A 21,915-nucleotide genomic window follows, 5' to 3' on the forward strand; every position below is an offset into this window, starting at 1 on the left:
CAAAAACGAAATCAGAGTGGAAGATAAAAGTTCAATCCTTTAGATTCATCAAGGAAGAAGGTAGAATTAAGTGTAGACAAACCATCAGATCTATAGAAATAAGAAGGTGTAAAGTCCCGCGCGTGGCTCAAAGGGTTCCCATTGATGTTTCAATGAAACTAGTTCTGCTCCCGCCAACGATGGTCGAAGAAGAAGAAGAAGAAGAAGAAGAAGAAGAGGGGAGACTGAGGGGAAGAAGTTTTAACCAAAAGAAAATAAAAAAGGAGAAGATTTTAGCCGTTAGATTTTATTCATCAACGGTGGAGGATAAGCCAAAGTCCAATCCGCGTCTCTATGGATTAGCCAATAAGAGAGGCTTTCTCGTTTATTTTGTTTTTTTTTTTTTAGTTTTATAATTTTTTTTTTAATTTTATGTATGAGTATAAAATTAAAGGTTTAGACTTTTAATATAGGGTTTGGAATTTAAGTTTTAAGAATTGAGAATTTTAGTTTTGAATATATATGATAATTGAATTGATAATTTAGAGATTTAAATATATAAGTAACTAGTATTTAAAATGTATTAAAAAAAAATATATATATATATATATACATATATATATATGTTACACTTACACCTAACTAATTTTTATAATTATTTGTATATTTGTAATATTATATTTATTCATATTGTATGTTTTAATGAGAGAACGTGAGGTCTATTAAGAGATGATATGTGGCTGTAAAACAAGGGATGATAGGCGGTTCAGCCATAGCGGCGGAGATAGTGGAATAGTAGATCAGACATCAACGATAGAGCTTTTGGACTTAAGAGATGATAGGGTGGCTGTAAACCAAGGGAAGACAAAATATATCTAAGTAGAGAAAGGCTAATAAATGGCATCTAAGGTTTTCATATTTTTATTTGTATAGCCACAAAGATATTGTGCCAAAACTTTCTTTAGTTACAAGGAGTTTGTATCAAAATGTTTGAATTATATTTTCATAATTTTACATTATTTTAGTAATTATTAACTATAATTTGTGACGACTTATATTGTGTGTACCAGAGCTACGATACTTTGTGTCACAAACTTTGAAGCAATATTGCTACACTTTTCTTTTGTTACTATCTGTCATTATATACTTACGCTTAGTGACATATTAGCTACAAATTAAATTAACTAATACTTTGTCACTAATTTGTAACTTTCTGTAGTTATAGTTTGCTACTACTTTTTCCGTAACTATCACACGTAGCTATATGAACAAGTTTTACTAGTGTTGGGTGAAATCCTTTGTAGAAGTTGATTACCCATGTATGGACTGAGTTTGGTTAATATAAGTTGTGTTGATAGCCAGAAAAAAAAAAGATTTGGAAATTACGAAAAAAATAATAGGATCTTGTGTGACCAAATTAAAGATTGAGAACTTATTACAAGAATGGCTACAAAATCTTACTTTGCATTTTTTTTAGATCAGTAAACAGAACAATACAAAACATAAACAGTTTGGATGAAATCTCAATTCGACATATAAATAGTCCCATCTGGATAATCCATTGATATTTTTTCACTTAGTTGAAAGTTTTTGTTGTCTCTCTATAATATGTATTGGCATATCATTCTTACAACAAAAGAAAAATATAATGGAAAATCTCTTAAGACTCGGGTGCTGTCTCAGGAGTTTGTAATGGAATGGGACTGTTATCTTCTTTCTCTTTCGGACTCTCGTCTTGTTTATCTTCGGGTTGGGAGGCTACACCATTCTCTGATGCATCCTTTATGTCGGTGCTGACGACCTTTGGAGATTTGTTGGATGGTTCTTGAGAGGACGATGAAGCTAAGATGCGACCTAGACCTTCGTATGCGCTCTTGGCATCCATAATGATGGTCGCACCACCTGGATAACATCGGCCGAAGCATGTGGCACAATGTGGAAAAACCACCTGTATGAACAAAGGGCCATGTGAGTTACATTGCTGAGTTTTGACTTGTTGATACAAAGTTGACATGTGATGAGATGTAAAACTGGACCTCAACAAAAGCTCGGCAAAGTGAGAGGAAGAGATTGGATTCACTGAGTCGAAGCATCCGAGTTGTATTGTATCTTAGTAAGGAGTCAGAGACAGCCTGAAGTCCTTTTATCAGTTCATGAGCAACAACGTTCTTCAGACTTAGCGGGGCACAAGGACGTAGTTCGTTCAAAGCAGCAGATACACCTGTGGACATAACAGGGATCATCAATTGCAATCAGACTGGACAAAAAAAAGATCATCCAAAAGAGTTACAATTTCCTTTTGCAACATTTGTAATAGTGAGAAGAGTCAGCAAGGGTTATTATATCTTCTATAGTATTAGAAATCGATAATGTATCCTTCTCTCACCGTTTATGAAAACTGCAAGAGGCGGGTGCTCCATCAAGTATGATGGAGGTGTGACATCATCTTTGCTATCTTCATTAATACCACTTGATGGGAAGCCAACAGATGGTAGTGGAACCCATCGATGTGAATCCAAAACTAGCTGGAAGTAAAACATTAGGAAAAATTTAATTGAGGAACTCAACAGTACAGCATGTGGTTGATTGGAAATCAAACACTGTTCAAGTTGAGTTCCATGCCAGAACAAAAGTTCAGATTTCGCATTCACCCACCTGGAAATTCTCAACTGCTGTACTCATGTTCTTAGAGAATAAGTTCAGAACCGCCCTGTAGAAAGTATGTGAGTTAGATAGTGAACTTGTACATAGATAAAAAAAAATCATGACAACAAGTAAAAAGATAACAAAAAGAATTGTTACTCTTCAAAAAGTGGAGGAAGCAAACCCCGGAAGTCTAGCCCAACCCAACCAAGCCCCATCGCACAGTACTACACGGTCATGAGAAAAAAGCAAAATGCAAAAAGAGTTTCACAGTGAATCCAGAAGAGAATACATTAGATGTAGAAGAACCAACCATGCACTGATCCAAAATATTTGATAGAGATCCTCCTTCAGTAATCTTTGGAAGCATAATTTTCAGAGTCTTCAGGTGTGATGTTATTTGATGCATGGCCCAGCTAAACAGAAGTCCACCATCATAATTTTCTTCACTCCCCGATGTATCATCAGCAAAAATAGCTCGATATTGATTAACCACATCAAATAAGTGCATTCTGTGACAGTTTATCATGCCTTTCAAATACTCATAAGCATTTTTCTGGTCTAGATCCTCCAGAATTCCAGTGAGCCATGCTTCTCGACATCTTAAGAACTGCAAAGACAATAAGAACATTTCAGAATGCACAATTTCACAGAAAAGAAAAACAACGTAATGAAGGACCAATGCAAATGTTAACACTTTATATATCGAAATAGTTCACCTGCAATCGCATTTCATACTCGCCAAAGACTCCTATTCGCCGTAAGTATCCAATAATCCGGAGACATTCTGGTAACTGAAATAGAGAGCATTAACAAAATATTGAGCCTACTAGATTGCTAAGCCTAAGCATAGTTTACTGTATCCAAACAAACTACATTCACATGAAACCTGTATATTTGAGCGTAGCTTCTGGAGAAGCTGTGAGAGAAGTGACTGAGTTGTTTGTCTAACTTCCGCTGCAAGTGCTTGGATGACAGGCAATCTTGATAATGAGAGAAGATTAGTTCTTATGAGCTAAAATCTAAAGTTTCAGGGCTTAAGTAGGCAAAAGAAAACAATATACTGGGAGAAAGATACCAAAAACTCACTTGGGATGCATGGTTGCAAGTTTAGATACAAATGCTTCGAGGTCAAGAGCCTCATCAAAATTTCCGTTCCTCACACAACTGCAGAAAGATAAAAAAAAAGTTTTGAAGAGAACTTGTACACATTTAGAAGTTTGATTAACGCCAGGAATAAGTTCGGCTTTTCTCTCATGAAAGGCATGAGCAGAGATTGACAAGAAATCAGATTACACTTTTTGGAGACTGACAAGAAGAAATCAGATTAAACTTTTTTGGCAGGACAAATAGCTTACGTGTCCATAAGCTGAGGAATCTCAAGCAAGTCAAGAAGAGTGCTGTGATTTGCCAGCAAAGCTTGGTTCATCTTCCTCTTCTCCAGAATATTCTCAGCGGAATCAATAAATTCTGTGCAACCAGACGTTAGTTTTGGGACTTCGCCTATCTGCAACAGGTGGAAAAGTACAGACTTCCGACATCAAAAATTTGATAGAAAAAAAAAAAGAAAACATTTCCAAGGATGCAACTGCTAAAGTCAGAGGATTTTTTATCTGAAAACATGGAAGCTCAAGCTACATTTCTAATCCACTGATTCATTCACCTATTCTCAATAGGTTAGCTGTCTGCTAGACTACAACACAACAAGACCACTGAGTCTACAACATGGTTCTTCAGCTTAACTTGATTACAGTCGATTTTCTAATTACCCCACTTTAGACTGTTGAAGGCTCCAGAAACGACTAGTACTAGTCCAACCTTTACCACAACATTCTTAAAAAACTATTTTCAGATCCTAGCAATGATACTTGCACTGACACTAATCGTAATTTATCAGCCAGGATTCAGAACTAACCAAGTGAAGCAGTAGAGCTCGATTAACAGGTATAATACTTACCAGAGACTCGAGATGCTTATCAATGGAGGAAACTTCCTGACGGATCGCAAGCAAAGCATCAGCAGCGGTGATAAACGCGCGGTAATTTCCAACAGCGACCTCTTGCATTTGCCTCTGAATCCGCTCCGCATCCACTCGAAGCAACTCCGGCTCCTTCAAAATTATTCAGTAACCGATATGAAAAATCCAGAAGAAAATAAAATCCATGCGAGCAGAGATATCAAGATAGAAAGATAGACATACCTTGTGGAGACGATCAAGAGTGAAGGAGAGGAGCTCGGAGACGTACGGTTGCTGAGTGGCGGAAGCGAGAGAGAGAAGACTCGCCGTCGCTTCCGGCGGAGACATCTCCCCAACCTCCGTTGCCATTTTCCGATCAGACTCTTGTAGCCCGATGCTATCAAAATATCTCCTCAAAGAGAGTACACAGATCCAGAAAACTCACGAATTTTCAAATGTTTCTGTGATTTGTTTTCCTGTTCTTGGATCTCATTTTTTCTCTTCTATCTTCTTCGTTAATTGAGTTAAAGAACCGAACCGGATTTTAACCGAAATTTTGGTTCTATACGAATTCGGTTCGATTTGGAAAATAGACCAACTTTTTTTTTGTTTCTTTCCGGCAAATAAACCAACGTACCCGATAATAAGATTTACGTGCATTTCACTTTTGGTACATGTAAACTTAGCTAGATATTAAATTTATCGACTACGGGTAGGTTTTTAGTTCGCTTGTGGCTTCCTAATAAAAACAATAACCGAAACTGTAATAGAAATTTCCCGATTCGGTTGGACACATTTGGCTAGATTTAGCCCATTAGCTTGTTTTCACATGCCTAAATACTTTGATGTTCAATGTTGCATTGATGAGAAAGCAATCTTATATTACAACAAAAATGAATAATAGTATACTATAACAGTAAGTATAATTTAACAATATAGAGGAGTTCTTCACACTAACGAACCGTTAAGAAAGATAGATAAAGAAAATATAACAAGAGAGATCAAAAAGGAAGAAGAAAAGAGAAGATTGGCATTTGATGCCGTGTAGAAATAGAAATAAGGAAACGGGTAAGGAGGTTGTCGCCCTTGTGACTGTCCCTTAGGGGATGGTGGCGACGGTGGAGCTGATGGGGGCGAGCCTTTTCCATCGGAAGATATCTGTGGAGGTGGTGGCGTGGACTCAAAATAGTAAAACCGTGGCGGCGGTGGATGGATAACGGTAATTAACGGTGGCGGTGAAAGCGATTGCGAAAGTGGCGGGGGAGAGTGTTTGCGTGGCGGTGGAGGCGGTGGAGAAGTGGATGACGGCAATGTGGGAGACGGAGGTGGTGACGACGACGTGGAGGGAGAGGGTTTTGAAGGCGGAGGGGAGCAAATGGTGGGACATGTGGAACATTCACTGATGCAAAGTGGTGTGAGGACATTTGTTTGATCGGACGTTGATGATGCAACTACTACGACCATGACCAATGCAATGATGATGATGATGAGTCCCATGTTGATATGATCTAAAAAAGTTGGTGGTAATTTGGAGAGTGGAATAATGTTCATTGCTTAGGTTAGTTGGTTGGTCATTTATAAATTATGTGATGGCTTGATACTAAGATGCTTTCTTGATGGATTGTTTTTGCTGGAAAGTTAATAGTAAATTTTGAGAATAAAAAAAGACAATGTTTGTTAAGCTTTATATGTTTTTCTTAATCATCTTTCTTACGGTAAAGATGCAAACATAGCTTTTCGAAAAAAATATATTATTAAGCCTAAATTTTTCAACATTTTGTTTTTTTCTATTTGGAGGTGAGAATGATCTTTTGAAAAAAAAAATTGATTTCATTATATTTCAAATGACTTATGATATTCCTTTCTCAACTCATACTCAATAATAATCCATTTTATGAAGCAACTAATCCTAGAACTAAAAAGTGTCACACTCTCCAAATTTTTTTGTTCGGTCATTATTGTTCTTTTTTTATACTTTGCTTTCAAAGCTGGCTTTGTATCGATTCCATTTTATAAAGGTCGCCATTGTATTGATTCGTTCATCTTTTAATCTTTTCTTATGTTAATCACTTATTCTTTGGGAGCCAAATATTGCTTTTAGTTGTAACCGGGTGATTTTATAAAGTTGAAACCCAAAATTAATTGGGCTGCCTGTATGTACGTGGCCCCTTGTAAAATAGGGTTTCAACTCGTGTACCTTTGTACTTTAAGATTCTACCTATTTCCCCCTAGACAACATATATTCTTCTCAATTCTACATAAGTTAATTTATTTCTATCTAATTAACCAAAATTAATTAAGCTGTAATAAATCAACGTTTTGTGTTTTAAAATTGATAATTCGCGATTATTGTACCGTGATTGGCTTAACCCGACCAAAAATATTAGACCCGAAAATTGTTTTCTTTACCCATAAAACCAAATCGATTTGGGGAAACCTATAATAAATCAATTTTTTCCCAAATCGATTTGGTTTTATGGGTAAAGAAAACAATTTCCGGGTCTAATATTTTTGGTCAGGTTAAGTCAATCGCGGTACAGTAATCGCTAATTATCAATTTTAAAACGCAAAACGTTGATTTATTACAGCTTAATTAATTTTGGTTAATTAGATAGAAATAAATTAATATATGTGGAATTGGGAAGAATATATGTTGTCTAGGGGAAATAGGTAGAGCCTTAAAGTACATGGGTACACGAGAGGAAATAGGAGGCCTCATACAGGCATCCCAAATTAATTTGAACTCTTTTGAGATGAAAATAAAAATAATAACCCATGAAGCTTTCCACACAAAAATAAATAAAATCTATATCAAAATCATATTCTCTCACAAAATTAGAAATGAAACTTCAGAAGAACATAAATAGTTTGAATAAATCAATAGCTTCGACTTAGTTGTGCTACGAGAAGAGTAACAATAAGCCGCCACTGCATTTTGTTCTATACTTTTTCATCGGAAAGCCAGAAAGAAAGGTGGAAGCTATCATGTTACAGAGATATATAATATTAACAAGGGTTAGATTTTAGAAGTCATCTCATCATGGCACTTCACTTACCACTTTCTTACTTTCTTTCTTGAGAATCAAGCAATCTTTCTATTCAGTTCCTCGTCAAAGTCTTGAAAAGATTTAAGAAGCATATGATCTTCAGACCCGGTTGTTATTTATGGCATCCTAATGAATAAGACAGTGTATTATTGAAAGTGTAAGCAATTGGGGTAATTTAACTTGGTACTTTTCAAGACTTTGTTTAGGGCTTCATATGTGTAGTAATATTACCTGATTCATTGTCCATCCCCAAGCTTTTTAACCGGAGAAGCTCTGGAACTATTTCTTTTCCAAGATCTGGTCTATCTCTCTTCCTTAGCTCTGCACATTGTAGACATAACTTAGCAAAATTTGTAGCTTCTTCGACCGGCCAATCTGTCACGGCCGGGTCAAGCAGATCCTTGAAAGTTCCTTTATCGATTGCCCTCGACACATGATGAGCCAAACCCATTGGATTCTTTGCAGTGATGATCTGAAGCAGCATTATCCCTAATGAGTATATGTCTGATTTCGTGGTTAACTTGCCCGTTTGCTGGTACTCAGGGTCTATGTAACAGAACGTTCCTGCTGCAGATGTCATGTGGAACTGCGTGACTGTATTAGCCACTGACGCGGGTACTAACCGAGCTAATCCAACGTCACTGATCTTGCTCACGTAGTTTTTATCTAAGAGTATATTGGCAGGTTTTAGGTCACGATGAACCAGAGGCTCTGGCTTTGCTTGGTGAAGGAAGGAGAGTGCAGTAGCGATCTCTGCAGCTATTTGAAACCTTTTCCTCCATGAAAGAGGAGGCGAGTTTCCTCTACGGAAGAGTCTATCCTCTAAGCTCCCATTTTCCATGAACTCATACACCAAACACCCATATTCCGGACATGCACCAAGAAGAAGAACCATGTGAGGATGTCTTATGCTACTTAGAACCTCGACTTCTTGTTGAAACTGTTTCTTTCCTTGAGCAGCATCAGGTCTCAAGACTTTGATTGCGACAGGTGTGTGATCAAGTGTGCCGTAATAGACTGGTCCATACCCACCTTCTCCTATTTTTCTGTTGTTTGCAAAGTTGTCAGTAGCCTCTTCAATCTCTTCAATAGAGTATCTTCTGTACCGGACATCGTTCTGTACCAAAGCGCTAAGAGCACGATCTTTCTCCTGAGATTCTCTTCTTGCTTTAATCTCTGCTTGCTTTCTTCTTTGTCCTTCCAACTCAGCCATTCTCTGCGCTTTCTCAGCTGCTTCTATAGCAGCTCTGCACTTGGCCTTCTCCATTTCCGCAACAGCTAAAGCTGCCTCTTCAGAAACTCTAGCTTCCTCAAATCTTCTAGCTTCTTCCATTTTCCACAGGTTAAGCTCATTTGCCTTCAAAAACCAAGAGAGAGCCAGAAAGTATCAGATGGAGCACACACAAAAAAAACATCCTCGTCAACTAGCTCTTGAACAAAGTCTTACTTTCTTTTTTGCATTAAGAGCTTCTTTGCAGGCTGAGCTATACATGTCCATGGTTTGCTTGAGTTCAATCTTTAACCTTTTCATCTCAGCTTCAATATCTCTCTGCAAATAACCATTAAGTGAATACTAAATCTTATCCATCATCATAGACATATTGCTCTACTGTGTTTAAACATACCGTTGATTGTGAAACAGACTCATCAGAAGAAGCTGATGCACCAACAACGAGATCTAAATTCTCAGCAGTAAGGTCAATAGAAGCACCCATCATCATCATAGACCCAACATCACCTTCATCAGTAAATGAGTTTCTTGCAGAAGAAGAGTTCTTTTGACATCTTGGCTGCCTAAAATCATAACTAAAATCCAATGATCCATTTGTAGGAATCTTCTGCATTTCTCTCACTGGTTTGTATCCATTGCCATCATGGGAATGCCTCTCTGGAGTTGAGTTCCTTGCACTACGCTGATTCCTACAAATGTCCTCAAGAAACATGATTTACTACAAAATCACCATAGCAGCAAATTAAGCAGACATTACAAAAGAGTACCTAGGTAAATGATCTTGGTCATTGTCAGATATATGAAACGTAGATGAAGGTGCACGAGGTGGGACGAGTGTGTTTGTGATAGGTCTTTGAGCTGTTTTAGAAGACTGGACTTTGCCTTTAGAGATGACATAGATGGAACAAAACTCAGGCGTTGATTTGAGAACGGAAGCAGGAACGTCATGTGATTTGGTGAACTTGAGAGATCTTGCGAATGGGCTTTTTGAGGATGATCCCAACACGAGGTTGGTCACAAGGTTGTTGTTCACGTAATCCAATACTGCTTTCGCTACGTCTGTATCGTCTAGAATCACCTCCAGCATTGTAATCTAAACATTGACAAAAGACAAACACATCAGGTATGGTTTTTTTTTTTAAATGCATATAAAGTGTTCAATGGGAAATTTATATACCCCTTTGCGTGCACAATAACCTCTGTATGGAACAAAAAGCTGGTTTAATTCATTATCACCAACGTTACCTCCATCTGCAACAACAACATTTGTTAAAGTTAATCCGATTAAGAAGATAAACAATTATGATTTAGGTGAGTGTGAATATGAGGAGAAGATACCTACTGTTTGAATTTTTAAGACGAACATGGACTAGAATCATGCTGGTGTTATTGTTCATATTGAAGAGATGATCAACGGCCCAACGAACAGCGTAGTGACTGTTCTTGTCTTTGTCAATAGCGACAACCGTGGAGTTCACTGGGGCGTGGCCGTGGCCATCCTCCGGTGGGTTAGGACGAGCCATTAATTATATTCTAAATAAATTTAGTCAGGTGTTACCAGACCTCTCTCTCTCTCTCTTTCTTAGTCGTGTCTGGGAACAAGAAGAGAGAAGAGCAGAGAAAGAAGACGAAGAAGATTGTGAAAAAGCTTTTCTTCTTCTTCTGGGTCTTTTAACAATTCTCTCCTCTCTTCTTCCTGTTTTTCAAAGTTTGTTTCTCCCACGATCAAACTAACTTTTTTTTTTCCTTTTCTTCATTAGAAACAAAACAGAGAAAAAAGCGGGAGTCTAGGATTTATATTAACCATTGTTTTTTGTATAATCGCTTTTTTTAAGGAGGATTCTCTATTTTATGGAGGGGGTGTGGCTTCTTCTAGAATAAAACATGCAAAATCTTTCTTTGTTATTCGGATTAGCTTCTAGATTGGTTAATTAGCAAGTTTGTATTACATATGTATGTATATAAATTTTGGTTAATATCTAAACTCTTTTGAGATATTTACAAAAACCATTAAGATATTAAAATCTCGCATGTCGGTTTGCATGTGATTTGTGGGTCCGAAAAGAGTGGCTGTCACTGCTGAGTTTAGAGCCACTCGAGAAACGAGTGACTTACCCTGACGAATTGGAAGACTATGACATGTATAGTATAGCATAAAAAAAAACATGTCTTTTCTAAAGTGTACAAACCAAACTTGTTGGCTCATTCGAGTAGCATACACACCAGAGAATGATATCTCATTGAGCTATATTGTACATTCATGCTTTACCACTCATCAAAAGAGACTGGAAATAATTGTATAGTATGTTTATATATAATTTAAGTTTCTTCTATTCCCTCATATATCATCTGTGATCTAAAGGTACAATAATACATTAGGCATAAACAAAAGAATCAAAAGTTTAGTTTTAGTTTTATCATATAAGAGGAAACTAAAAAAGAACATTTCCAGTCTTTTTTTTTTTTTTATAGGAATGAAGTACCCGCGAGGCCGTGATGCAATAGATTATGCGAGATGGTATCTCTTGCCTTCATAGCATTTGCCGATCTCAATGCGTTTTCAGGCAAAACCTCATCATCAATCACTTCAACCATCAGCTCCGGCTCCATTCTCTCCTCTCTGATTTCACATATGTTGTGAAGCACACAGCACGCCCCCAATACCGTAGGCAGGTCCTGAAGCTTCACTTCAGTCCGTTTCTGTAGACACGCCCACCGTCCTTTTAACCTCCCAAACGCTTCTTTAGCCACTCTCTGCACATCACTCATCTTCTCATTAAACGCGTGCTGCGTCCACGTCAAGTTCTGTTGCGTGTATGGAACCAAAACCCAGTCCAATAACGGATGCCCCGGTCCACCAGCGACCCACATCCCTTTCAACAAACCTCCATTGTTAGCTCTTTGATACAACAACGACTTCTCCAACACCTGATCATCAGGCATTGACCCTGGCCATCCGATGCACAAGTCAGTAAAAACACCTTTCGGGTTCACAACGGCCTGAATCGTGATCGAATACGAAGTCTTCTGGTTCCTCTCAGTATGCCTCTTATTGAAATAAGCAGCTACACTAATCTTAGGAGCTATGATCGGAATGTGAGTGGTATACATAGAGCCAACAACGTTTGGTATACCCGAAACCGATTCGAACGTTTCTCTAATGTTTCTAAGAGACTCATCATCAGGCCATTGGAGATACTTAGGCATCAAAACATCTTTAATGGCTTTACATACCTCAAGAACAAGCTTGTGGCAAGTTGAGATACCTAAACCAAACTTCTTAGAGACAAGACGAAGCGGCTCACCGGTGGCTAATCTCCATATACAAACCGCGACTCGCTGCCGCACAGGAATCGCGTTTCTCAACGCGGTGTCTTCTTTGGCAACCGCGGAGTTAAGCTCGTCGCAGATTAACGCAAACGTGGATTTGGACATTCTAACACGCTTTTTTGAAATCCTCTTCAGGATAATCCAATCGGCTACACTCTTCCCACCAAGCTCTGCTCCGATCTTTAACCCATAACCGTCTCTGTTGACCCGAACCCGTACCCGTACTTTTAACCGATCCGGATCCGGTTATCTCACTGCTCTCCGCCTCAACCTCTGAAGAAGCAGCAGCAGCAACGGCGGCGCGTGAGACGCGTGACTTCTTGAGATTGATATCACCACTCTCTTCAGCGTCGGCGTAGTAATCGTTGAGATCGGAGTAGTAATCGGACATGGTTCTTGCTCTTTTCCGGTAATTAGATTGGAAATCGGACATTTCGCGGCGTGAAGCAGCGTTACGAGCTTCTTGGTCTTGCTTCTCGTGCTCCTCCATCAAAAGCAGAGAAGTGAAGAAACCTTTGAGCGTTTTGGTCTCGTTGCTTTTCTTGGAATCTACCTCACCACCGTCGAAAACATCACAGACTTCTTCTTCTTCCTCTTCTTCCTCGTCTCCGTAAACGGCGGCGGAGGCGGCTTTCATCGAAGTTGTGTTGTTTCACGTTTTGTTTTGAGTTCTTTCTTTTGTCTCTCTTTGGATTTGGAGTGGAGGAGAAGATTTTAATATTTTTGGGGTTTCATAAATAAGAAATTAAGTCTGTATAAAGAAAAAAAAAAAAAAAATTGGGGAGATGGAGACGAAACTTGTGGGATGAGTGTGAACACGCAAGTTGACTTTACTAGAGCCTATGCTATATACTCTTTTTATTTTTTCTTTTTAAATAAATTCTTATTATTTATTGCTCATTTTTATTCTTTTTCTTTTTTTTTTTTAGATAAAAATTTAGACAGCAGTACAGAAAAGGCAGAACCCGTTTGATCCTTGTAAGAGATTCATATTTGGAACCAAACTACGTATGTGGAGTTTTATAAACGTATGTCGGAAAATATAGAGTAAACAGGTGAATTCAAGCTAAATTTGAATCTAATTCTTCGAATCAAACCAAATTCTTAATTTGCGTGCTGCTTTTTAATTCAAAGCGAAATTTATTGACTTACATTTACTGTTTTTTTTTCTCACTATTTTTAAGTGTGTCTATTAAAAAGTACAAGTTTATCAATTGTTATAGTATGTTGTAATTTTCTTAGAAATGCTAACCATATTTATATGCTTTGGCCGCACTCTTTTAACTTTCTCGTTTTGAACAAAATCCAAATGAAGCGATCAAAGTATTTTAAGTAAAAGATAGGATAACAACAAAGAGACTATTATCTCTACATATATAAGAAAAGATGAACTATACTTACAAAAAAAAAAAAAAAAAAAATCTGCAGCAAAACAAATACTAATAGATTTGAACTATTTATCGATGAATAAACACAACATGTGATGAAGTGGTATTAATTTTCGATAACAATCGGGAGATTTTCAAGTCGATTAATTCCTAAAATATGTGAAACGTCAGGTATGTAAAGCTAAAAATCTAGATTCGATATTTTGTAAATAAGTTATTTTAAATTTCAATTAGTGTATTGTGATATTTTGTTGGCAAATAGATGAACAAGAGCTAGAAAGATACACGTATGATTCCCTCTCTTCATGAACCGGTTGGGGAAAATATGAGTTTAGATATGGACATCTCTCTCCACCACTCTTTTTATTTGTTTATCATTGTCAACAAAATTTGTTGTAAACGTTGTTTGTTATCTCTATTTTAGTAATCGTTATGCGCGGGCAATTGCGGTAGATTTAGGGCCTAAGGAAAAAATCTGAAATTAAATGGGGATTAATCAAAGACTAATTTTTGGATTATTTTATTAAATTAATAGTAAATTAAAAATATATAGTACTAAATATATGTATAATTATGTTTATGTCAAAAGAAAAATATCAAATAAAATATAAAGCTATAATATTGTCTTTAAAATTACGGTAAAAACATAAAAATGTAATATTAAGAAAAAATAATGATTTTAATTAAAAGTTTGTACATTAGTTATTGTAAAACATCATAAACTCTTAATTTAAATGTCTAAATAACAGAAATATATATATTTGATTTATATTTGGCTCCAAAACTAATCGGTATATACAAAATTATGTGGGGATTAATCGGATTAGACAATATAATCGGATAATGGATGGTAGACGAGAATTAGTCATTAATCAAAGTGAAAAGGATGGATCTAGTGATTTTACGAGGCGTAATCGATACTAGTCGGGTATTTTTAAAACAATGTTTGTTATACACTTGTGGAGAGTGGGTGTTCACACTTGACACACATATTTTTATATACGAACCCAATAATATAAGATCTCAAATGATTTGCACCTGGAAACCGAAAGAAGGGAGTGTGAACGCGTCAAGGAAGTATCGAACATTGTTTAAGTCTAAAATGTATTTGGCGGTGTGGAACGTTAGGTGGCCGATGGAGACTTTTGGTCCCACGCTTAGTTTCTTTTTCTCTTCTTCTTTTTGTGTTTACTTGAGCTGCCAAATGAAGGCATTTTTAGGCGATCTCTCTAGTTTCTTTTTTCTACTCGTAATATTTAGATATTATAATTTTTTTATAACTAACATCACATAGTCATAGTGGCCTCTTCCACCCCGCTTGGATTCATGTTATTTTTTTGTTTATTCAGAAAATTCACAAGTCAAAATTAAAACTAATCTTAAAATATACAACTGTTATGGGAACTTTTTGGCGAACTAGAACAAGTGTGAATGTGATCTTACGTTAGTCCCTTACAACATAACAAAGCACGCAATAGAAAGACTCTTTGTAGGGTAAATAAAGAATAGTTTGGTTAACGAAAAAAATTGTTTATGTCGCTTTTTTCTCCAAAGGAGAAGGTTATGTTTGTAATATATATACAACTGATTAACATCTACCGGTCAATCTAATTTACGCATTGAACCATTAAGTCAAATTATTAAAAAAGTAACTTTTAATTAAGTGATTTGTAAATATGGAGTTGAGTGATAAAGTTAACAGAAAAAATATTGAAGTACTTTAGACAAAAAAAATTGTGAAACAGCAGAACTTGGGGAGAAACGGCAGAATCAACTGTACAGTCGTCTAGACAGAACGAAAACCTACAAGTGGTTTATTAAGTTTGAAAGGTTTAGCGCGAAGATAATAGTCCACAAAGTAGGCGACATACAGAATACAAAGGATACAAAAGACTGATTCCTTCAAGACATTTTCTGCTTTTGATGAATGATTAATTAATTAAATCCATAGCAAAACATGGAATAAACATTGAAAACGAGACTAAATTAACATATGCTCTGGCGCTGCTTTTTTGTTTACTAGCTATAAAAGGAGCTATGAACGTACAGTTCGTATATCCTTTAGTAAACAAAAAAAGCATGTGGTACCACTGTATGCCGCAAGATCCGTGAATAACGCAAGATTCGTGAATAACGCTATTCATAAAAAAAGGTTTTAACTCTCCGCACAAAACTTGATTTGGCTTTAGTGTCCGTTGCAGATTTTTCATCTAAACAATAATGTAGCATCAATAAGACTGAGATTTTAGATTTCATAATACTTCAAATGTAGTAGATGAAGATCTATTTACATTATCCAAAAATACAATTGCTTAAGTTGTGCAAAACAGAGGATTAGGTCACAAATAAATAATTTGAAAAACAGAGGAATGACCAACTGCTCTGTTACGCTTCAATCGTTGACTTGGATATAATAGAACTCTTTTAGTCAGGGTGTACAATATAGCCGACATGTCACATTAGTGAACACATCAAATTCTGCCTCATAGGCATGTATGTTTCTAGACTTTGATATGGGAGCTTTCTTACAAAAAAAGACTTCATTGATTAGAAGATCTTACAAAGATAAAGATGAACAGAGAAACAACTTATAATCCCACATTAGAACCACACACTTATTGCTTCACTCCCAGTACATTCGTTACAAAACCGAAAACAAAACACAAAACACGATCACAGACAAACAGACTCATCAGGCAACTTGAACCTGAATAGTCTTCGGCTTCTTAGGCTCAGGAGGAGGAAGTTTCTGAACAGTAACCTTCAAAACACCGTCATGACAAACAGCAGAGATCTTTTCCAAATCAGCATTCTCAGGCAACTGAAACTTCCTCATAAACTTACCCATCCTCCTCTCCATCCTCACATACTTGACACCTTCGTTCTCTTTGCTCTCCCTCTTCCTCTCTCCGCTCACCACAAGCACGTTCTCGTTCTCTACCTGAACCTTGATCTCGTCTCCTTTGATCCCAGGCATGTCCACGACGAAAGCGTAAGCGTTCGGGTGCTCGATGACGTCAGCTGGCGTAGCAGCCATTGCCTTGGCGTCTCGCATGTAAGCTCTTGATGGATTGTTTCGGCTCTTCTCGTTGTACTCTTCCGGGACTTCGAGCATGTCTTCGAGGATTGAAATTATCGGAAACCTCCCCAAATCCATTGTTATTTTGTTGTGTATTAGCTTTCTTGATTCTTGACTCTTTGATTCTTGTCTTCTTTCTTGTTTGATTGATGATATTTTGATGGAGAAGAGTGGAAGTTTATATAGGAGTCGAGATGGATAGTTTCTAGAGTGATGTAGAAAGTGATCGTCTTGGTCTTTAGAAGCCGCTTCGGTATTGTTCCAGAAACGTCTTGATCGTTATGGTTTTTGAGATATTTGTAATGCGGCTTTTTGTTATAATATCTTATATGGGCTTTTTAATTTGGAGTACCCAGGCCCATTTGTTTCTGTTTCGGGTATCTGGTTTAACGGAAGGTACGATTTCATTGGAATTTAGTTTTAATACGGTTGAACCGGGTCAGTACGGTTGATTAGCTTCATGACTCATGGCTCAAAAAGCATCGTTATGAAGTCATGAGTCATGAAGCTAATCATATCAGAACATCGGACAGGGGGTCTAAAGTGAAATGAAGTCGGCAGTTTCATCGTCACTCTTATTCAATTCGAAGAATCTTTTCAACCCTAATCCTTTCTCTCGCTTCACCCTTCTCAAATCCAGTTTCTTTCCTAAGCTATTATCTCCGAGATCGATCACTAATCACACCTTAAAACTCCCATCTTCGTCAACCTCAGCTTTAAGATCCATCTCTACCTCCATGGCTTCCTCTTTCAATCCTGAACAAGCTAGAGTTCCCTCTGCTCTTCCCTTACCTGCTCCTCCGTTGACTAAAGTTAGCTCCTTTTTTTTATTTATTTAGCTCTGTTTTCGATTTTTCTTGATTTTTTTTGTTCAATCATATCAGCGTTTGATTGATCTTTCGTTTCGTGGGTAATATATTGTAGTTCAATATCGGATTGTGTCAGCTATCCGTGACTGCTGACAAAAAGAGAAACATCTCTCACGCTAAAAACGCTATTGAAGAAGCTGCTTCCAAAGGAGCTAAGCTTGTTCTCTTACCCGTGAGTTTGCTTAATTTGCTTGCTTTTGTTGCTCGTGAATTTGGTTGTTTTTACCTGAAATAATTTGGCTTTTTATCTGTTTGTTCTTTGTGGGTTCAATTGTGATGTTCTGTGTTGGTCAAATGTGTACAATTTACTAGGAGTATATAAGCTAGAGATATGGGGTCTTGTTTCAGGAAATATGGAACAGTCCTTATTCCAATGATAGTTTCCCAGTTTATGCGGAGGACATTGATGCGGGTGGTGATGCTTCTCCTTCAACCACAATGCTTTCTGAAGTTTCCAAACGTCTCAAGATTACTATTATTGGTGGCTCTATTCCAGAAAGAGTTGGGGATCGTTTGTATAACACTTGCTGTGTCTTTGGTTCCGATGGAGAGTTGAAAGCTAAGCATCGAAAGGTTAATCTGTTTTTTCGATACAGCACTTCCATTTCAAACTTTAAGTAATGAACTTTCCTCTACTTTAGGCCATAGAATCAAGAGATGCTAATCTTACTTCTAAAATCTTGTTTCATCTTTTGAGATTTAAAGGCCATAACGAGCCCAACCTTGAGAATATTTGTAGATATTGTAATCAGTTGACGGGATCTAAAGACTTTAAAAAGTAATTAGAATGATGTGTTAATTATGTTCTGGCCTAAGTTCTTCCTCCACTGAGTCTAAGGACTACAGGTGGAGCGAGATAATAGCCTTAATCGACGAGCATGCTTATATTATCAGTTCCCAAAACAATCTTGTTCTTGATTGTGTGTACTTGATTTTCTTTGGACTTATGCCTACAGATACATTTATTCGATATAGACATTCCCGAGAAGATTACTTTTATGGAATCAAAAACGCTTACTGCTGGAGAGACACCGACAATCGTTGATACAGGTTTCAGTCTGGTTTTGCAAAATATCAGTCCTAAGCTATGCATAAACACTCATGTATCTTACATAAACTTTTTTTAGTACTATCTAAAAATTATTTGGTTTAGGATTTAGGATTTTTAAATCTCCACTTAGATGTGGGATCCTCTTAGCTCAACGGTGAAATGATTCACTTTCATGTTGGCCTAGTATTTACGAATGATCATGGAGAAGAGAACTTGTTCACCAATAATATTAATACGCTTTTAAGACCTTGCCAAATGCCAACTATTTTGACTTGGGAAATGTCTTTGTTGAGTATTCAAGTCATAGTAGGACAGTTCACATCACCTCTCACTTTCTAGTACTTAAAAAAAATTTCTTGCGCGGTGCAGTGCTTGAAAATAAAGTTGGTTGTTGCAGATGTAGGGCGTATTGGAATAGGCATCTGTTATGATATCCGGTTCCAGGAGTTAGCTATGATATATGCTGCAAGAGGTAAGTCTTTTAATATTATATGCTTTATCCAAATGGTCTATTTCCTACCTATCTTTTTCGGGTCGATAAATCGTTTTAAAGAACCTCATCAGTCATCATCATCACCCACATGTTTGATTTATTAATTTCAGGGGCTCATTTGCTGTGCTACCCGGGAGCCTTTAACACGACAACTGGACCATTGCATTGGGAATTACTACAAAGGGCAAGGTACATTTCACAGTCTATTAAAACTTGCTTGGCTTAGTTAATCAATAATCAGATGGTTAAATCACATTGCTAACTCGATCTGTTTTGTTCCGTTTCAGGGCTACGGATAATCAGGTACATGAAGCAAGTTAAATACTAGTATTGATAGTTCCAAAGAGAAATACATTTTTTTCTTGATGTATTAATAGAAAACCGGTATTTCTCTTTGAGTTATCAGTACAAGTATTTTTCTTCTGCTCTCTGGAATTTGTTCTGTATTGAATCTATCATAGTCATGGAGCAGTTGATAGAACTATGTGTGCTACTTCCTCCAGTTATATGTGGCGACATGCTCACCTGCCAGAGATTCAGGAGCTGGCTACACTGCATGGGGTCACTCTACACTCGTCGGACCTGTAAGCTGCTAAACGTTTTCTGTAATACTTGATTAATAACTCGCCTTAGTTGAGCATTTAACTCAAACTCATAAAATTAACTGACAGTTTGGAGAAGTATTAGCGACGACTGAGCATGAGGAGGACATTATCATAGCAGAGATTGATTACTCTATCCTTGAACAACGAAGGTAATCACAACTTTCCTGGTTTTGATCTATCCCGTTATGATCTTGTTAAAATCCGCTGATTCAGTCTCGCTTTTCACATTGTAGGTCAAGCCTTCCGCTAAATAAACAGCGGAGGGGAGATCTTTACCAGCTTGTAGACATAGAGCGTTTGAATTCCAAATGAACGCAGCAGAAACTGTACATCTGAATTCTCTGTTTCTGAGAGATGTGCAGGTTGTGCACAACTTCTTTGATCAGTCAATTCTCTGCAAGACATAATAAACTCGGTCTTTGGGTTAAATTGAATAAAATAAGTCTGCTTAAGATAATGTCAAACTCCACCCACTTGTGCCATGTGTTGGTTGTTTATAAACTTCAATGCATTGTGGTCATAATGTAGACTTGTGTGTGATTCGCAATCCAAAAATAGCATTTGACTTTGACCACAATGTACATACTATTTTGTGAGTTTCTCAGTAAATGTCATTGTCTCTTTAAAACAACTCATATTAGGATTCCGCAACCATCAATCCATCATATTCAATCTCAAATACTTAGCTAAAATGTTCATTAATTGGATATGGTGCTGAAATATACAAATGTGCTTAGTAACTGTTTTTGCTTAAGGCAAGAAATTGTCAAACCACTCAATCAGTTAGTGTGTTAGGCTATTTTAATCTACTCAAAACGTTTCATCACATAACTCTCTCAAGTCAAGACGATAATCTAACCATGGTGCTTTGCTACACCAAGATTTGTAATATGTAGTATGTATATGTTTTATAGATGAGAAGAAGTAAACAGTATTGAGCGAGTTTCTCAGATTGGCTCATCCTCCCCTCAAGTGGATATAAAAGATTGAAAACGATAGAACATAAAACATTGTCAGCGTCTACTACTACATGATTTGATGATCCGTGGTTATTGTTGAATGATAAATGACCGGACGACAAAATGCAGTTACACTTACAACAACAACAGGCTTTACAAGATTTTACACAGTGAGTGTGTGGTTTTCATAGTCTTCGGAGGAGACACGTGGCCCAAACCTATTAGGGGTAAGAGACGTATAGTAGAGTGGTCCATATACTCACAGCGCTCGCAGGGGGACTCTCTGCTAAAGAAGAAGTTGCCGTACGCGTGTGGGAGGCCGCACGTGCTATGGACCCCAAGGCCATGGTGCTATGCTTCACGTGCCAGGTCACGTGTAGGACTCCACCACAACATCACCGCGTGAATAAATGAATGAATCTTCTTCTTTTGTGTGTCAGCTCTAATTGTCTCTCCCTGACCAGCTGAATCTCTGACTCGCCCGTGCGATTTGTTTTTCCCTTTAATTTCTGTTTACCCTCACACATCCCTAAAACTCAAATAGTTGTTGTTTCCATTATAGTAAGATTCATTCCTATATTTAATATCAATATTGTGTTAACACTTCTCTTTTTTTGTTGGTTGTAAATTGTAAATCTGTTGATTCAAATCTATCATTTCAACCTCACTTTAGCAAACAAAACCTTACAGTTATATTGCTTTTACTTTATAGTTTTTTTTTTTCTTTTCTTAAACGTACAAGTAGACATTAGTGTTTGTTCCTGTGATCTACTATGTAAATAATTAATAATACTATGTGATAAAATAAGAATTACGAATTTTTCAAACAAGGGAAACACGAATATTTGTTGTTTTCATAAAAAAATCATACAAGAAGTCATTTTTACGTTAGTTTCAGTTTTGTACTATATACAATATCTAGTTTGATTTAAAAAGTGTTTTGTAATTGTTAGATTTTGGTACGAGTATAATATGGTCCAAGACTCCAAACTAGAAACAGTATTTACGGGGGGATTCTTCGAAACTGGTTGTGATAAGGAGATATCAAATGAAAAAAACATTGGCCGAAGTGTGACAAAGATATAGGAATCGAAACAAGAAGAAGACATAAGTGTTTTGCATTAACAAAAAAAAGAAAAGAAAAAAGAAAGACATAAGTGTTTATGAAATGAGGAACAGTGAAGGAACAAGAAAGGAAGGAAGCATGTGAGACTGAAAAAGACGCAAAACAAGTACAATACCTTAACCAGTCCTTGTCGACCCAACCAATGGGTAATGGGGTGT

The 21,915-nt window shown here is 37.0% G+C and overlaps 5 protein-coding genes and 1 pseudogene across 7 annotated transcripts; 1 reads left to right on the forward strand and 5 right to left on the reverse strand.

Annotated features, from left to right (window-relative positions):
• Positions 1-1,489: 1,489 nt before the first annotated feature.
• On the reverse strand, positions 1,490-5,113 carry LOC104769437 (conserved oligomeric Golgi complex subunit 8). Its single transcript, XM_010421480.2, has 12 exons — positions 4,823-5,113; positions 4,580-4,732; positions 3,981-4,129; positions 3,712-3,789; positions 3,512-3,605; positions 3,342-3,416; positions 2,936-3,232; positions 2,782-2,849; positions 2,635-2,689; positions 2,366-2,504; positions 2,016-2,200; positions 1,490-1,927 (listed from the first exon to the last, which is right to left on the reverse strand). Exons 1-12 carry the CDS (start codon positions 4,946-4,948, stop codon positions 1,640-1,642), a joined length of 1,707 nt encoding a protein of 568 aa, XP_010419782.1. The 5' UTR covers positions 4,949-5,113; the 3' UTR covers positions 1,490-1,639.
• Positions 5,114-5,417: 304 nt separating this feature from the next.
• On the reverse strand, positions 5,418-6,147 carry LOC104705469 (uncharacterized). Its single transcript, XM_010421481.3, has one exon. The coding sequence runs from the start codon at positions 6,128-6,130 to the stop codon at positions 5,528-5,530; it is 603 nt and encodes a 200-aa protein (XP_010419783.1). The 5' UTR covers positions 6,131-6,147; the 3' UTR covers positions 5,418-5,527.
• A 1,214-nt stretch (positions 6,148-7,361) lies between these two features.
• LOC104705470 (U-box domain-containing protein 52-like) lies at positions 7,362-10,646 on the reverse strand. Of its 2 annotated transcripts, none has more exons than XM_010421482.2 (7): positions 10,200-10,646; positions 10,035-10,108; positions 9,625-9,950; positions 9,252-9,546; positions 9,074-9,175; positions 7,858-8,983; positions 7,362-7,752 (listed from the first exon to the last, which is right to left on the reverse strand). In XM_010421482.2, exons 1-7 carry the CDS (start codon positions 10,378-10,380, stop codon positions 7,739-7,741), a joined length of 2,118 nt encoding a protein of 705 aa, XP_010419784.1. In that variant the 5' UTR covers positions 10,381-10,646; the 3' UTR covers positions 7,362-7,738. The 2 variants fall into 2 exon arrangements, with proteins under 2 accessions (XP_010419784.1, XP_010419785.1); XM_010421483.3 differs by having other exon boundaries at positions 10,196-10,636.
• A 1,414-nt stretch (positions 10,647-12,060) lies between these two features.
• LOC147939577 (uncharacterized) lies at positions 12,061-12,824 on the reverse strand. Its single transcript, XM_087462051.1, has one exon. It carries the CDS (start codon positions 12,822-12,824, stop codon positions 12,294-12,296), a length of 531 nt encoding a protein of 176 aa, XP_087318177.1. The 3' UTR covers positions 12,061-12,293.
• A 3,272-nt stretch (positions 12,825-16,096) lies between these two features.
• On the reverse strand, positions 16,097-16,814 carry LOC104705472 (17.6 kDa class II heat shock protein pseudogene; annotated as a pseudogene).
• A 210-nt stretch (positions 16,815-17,024) lies between these two features.
• On the forward strand, positions 17,025-20,303 carry LOC104705473 (omega-amidase, chloroplastic). Of its 2 annotated transcripts, XM_010421486.3 has the most exons (10): positions 17,091-17,466; positions 17,579-17,695; positions 17,872-18,096; positions 18,480-18,573; positions 18,972-19,046; positions 19,178-19,256; positions 19,355-19,370; positions 19,571-19,651; positions 19,739-19,821; positions 19,906-20,303. In XM_010421486.3, exons 1-10 carry the CDS (start codon positions 17,203-17,205, stop codon positions 19,982-19,984), a joined length of 1,113 nt encoding a protein of 370 aa, XP_010419788.2. In that variant the 5' UTR covers positions 17,091-17,202; the 3' UTR covers positions 19,985-20,303. The 2 variants fall into 2 exon arrangements, 1 of the variants encoding a protein (XP_010419788.2); XR_015563831.1 differs by lacking the exon at positions 19,355-19,370 and having other exon boundaries at positions 17,025-17,466; positions 19,547-19,651.
• The last annotated feature ends 1,612 nt before the right edge of the window (positions 20,304-21,915 follow it).

This window comes from Camelina sativa, chromosome 8, assembly GCF_030686135.1.
Source record: "Camelina sativa cultivar CO46 ecotype springtype chromosome 8, ASM3068613v1".
In the NCBI taxonomy this organism is placed as follows: Eukaryota; Viridiplantae; Streptophyta; class Magnoliopsida; order Brassicales; family Brassicaceae; genus Camelina; species Camelina sativa.

Excerpts from the sequence above, each read along its gene's own strand:
- LOC104705469 (XM_010421481.3), bottom strand. The coding sequence starts at position 6,130 with ATGAACATTATTCCACTCTCCAAATTACCACCAACTTTTTTAGATCAT.
- LOC147939577 (XM_087462051.1), bottom strand. The coding sequence starts at position 12,824 with ATGAAAGCCGCCTCCGCCGCCGTTTACGGAGACGAGGAAGAAGAGGAA.
- LOC104705470 (XM_010421482.2), bottom strand. The coding sequence starts at position 10,380 with ATGGCTCGTCCTAACCCACCGGAGGATGGCCACGGCCACGCCCCAGTG. Across the intron at positions 9,547-9,624 it reads GACCAAGATCATTTACCTAG|GAATCAGCGTAGTGCAAGGA; the intron begins GTACTCTTTTGT and ends GGACATTTGTAG. Across the intron at positions 9,176-9,251 it reads AGTCTGTTTCACAATCAACG|AGAGATATTGAAGCTGAGAT; the intron begins GTATGTTTAAAC and ends GGTTATTTGCAG.
- LOC104769437 (XM_010421480.2), bottom strand. The coding sequence starts at position 4,948 with ATGGCAACGGAGGTTGGGGAGATGTCTCCGCCGGAAGCGACGGCGAGT. Across the intron at positions 2,850-2,935 it reads ATATTTTGGATCAGTGCATG|TACTGTGCGATGGGGCTTGG; the intron begins GTTGGTTCTTCT and ends ATGACCGTGTAG. Across the intron at positions 2,201-2,365 it reads TCTTGCAGTTTTCATAAACG|GTGTATCTGCTGCTTTGAAC; the intron begins GTGAGAGAAGGA and ends TTATGTCCACAG.
- LOC104705473 (XM_010421486.3), top strand. The coding sequence starts at position 17,203 with ATGAAGTCGGCAGTTTCATCGTCACTCTTATTCAATTCGAAGAATCTT. Across the intron at positions 18,097-18,479 it reads TGAAAGCTAAGCATCGAAAG|ATACATTTATTCGATATAGA; the intron begins GTTAATCTGTTT and ends TTATGCCTACAG. Across the intron at positions 19,047-19,177 it reads TATGATATATGCTGCAAGAG|GGGCTCATTTGCTGTGCTAC; the intron begins GTAAGTCTTTTA and ends TATTAATTTCAG.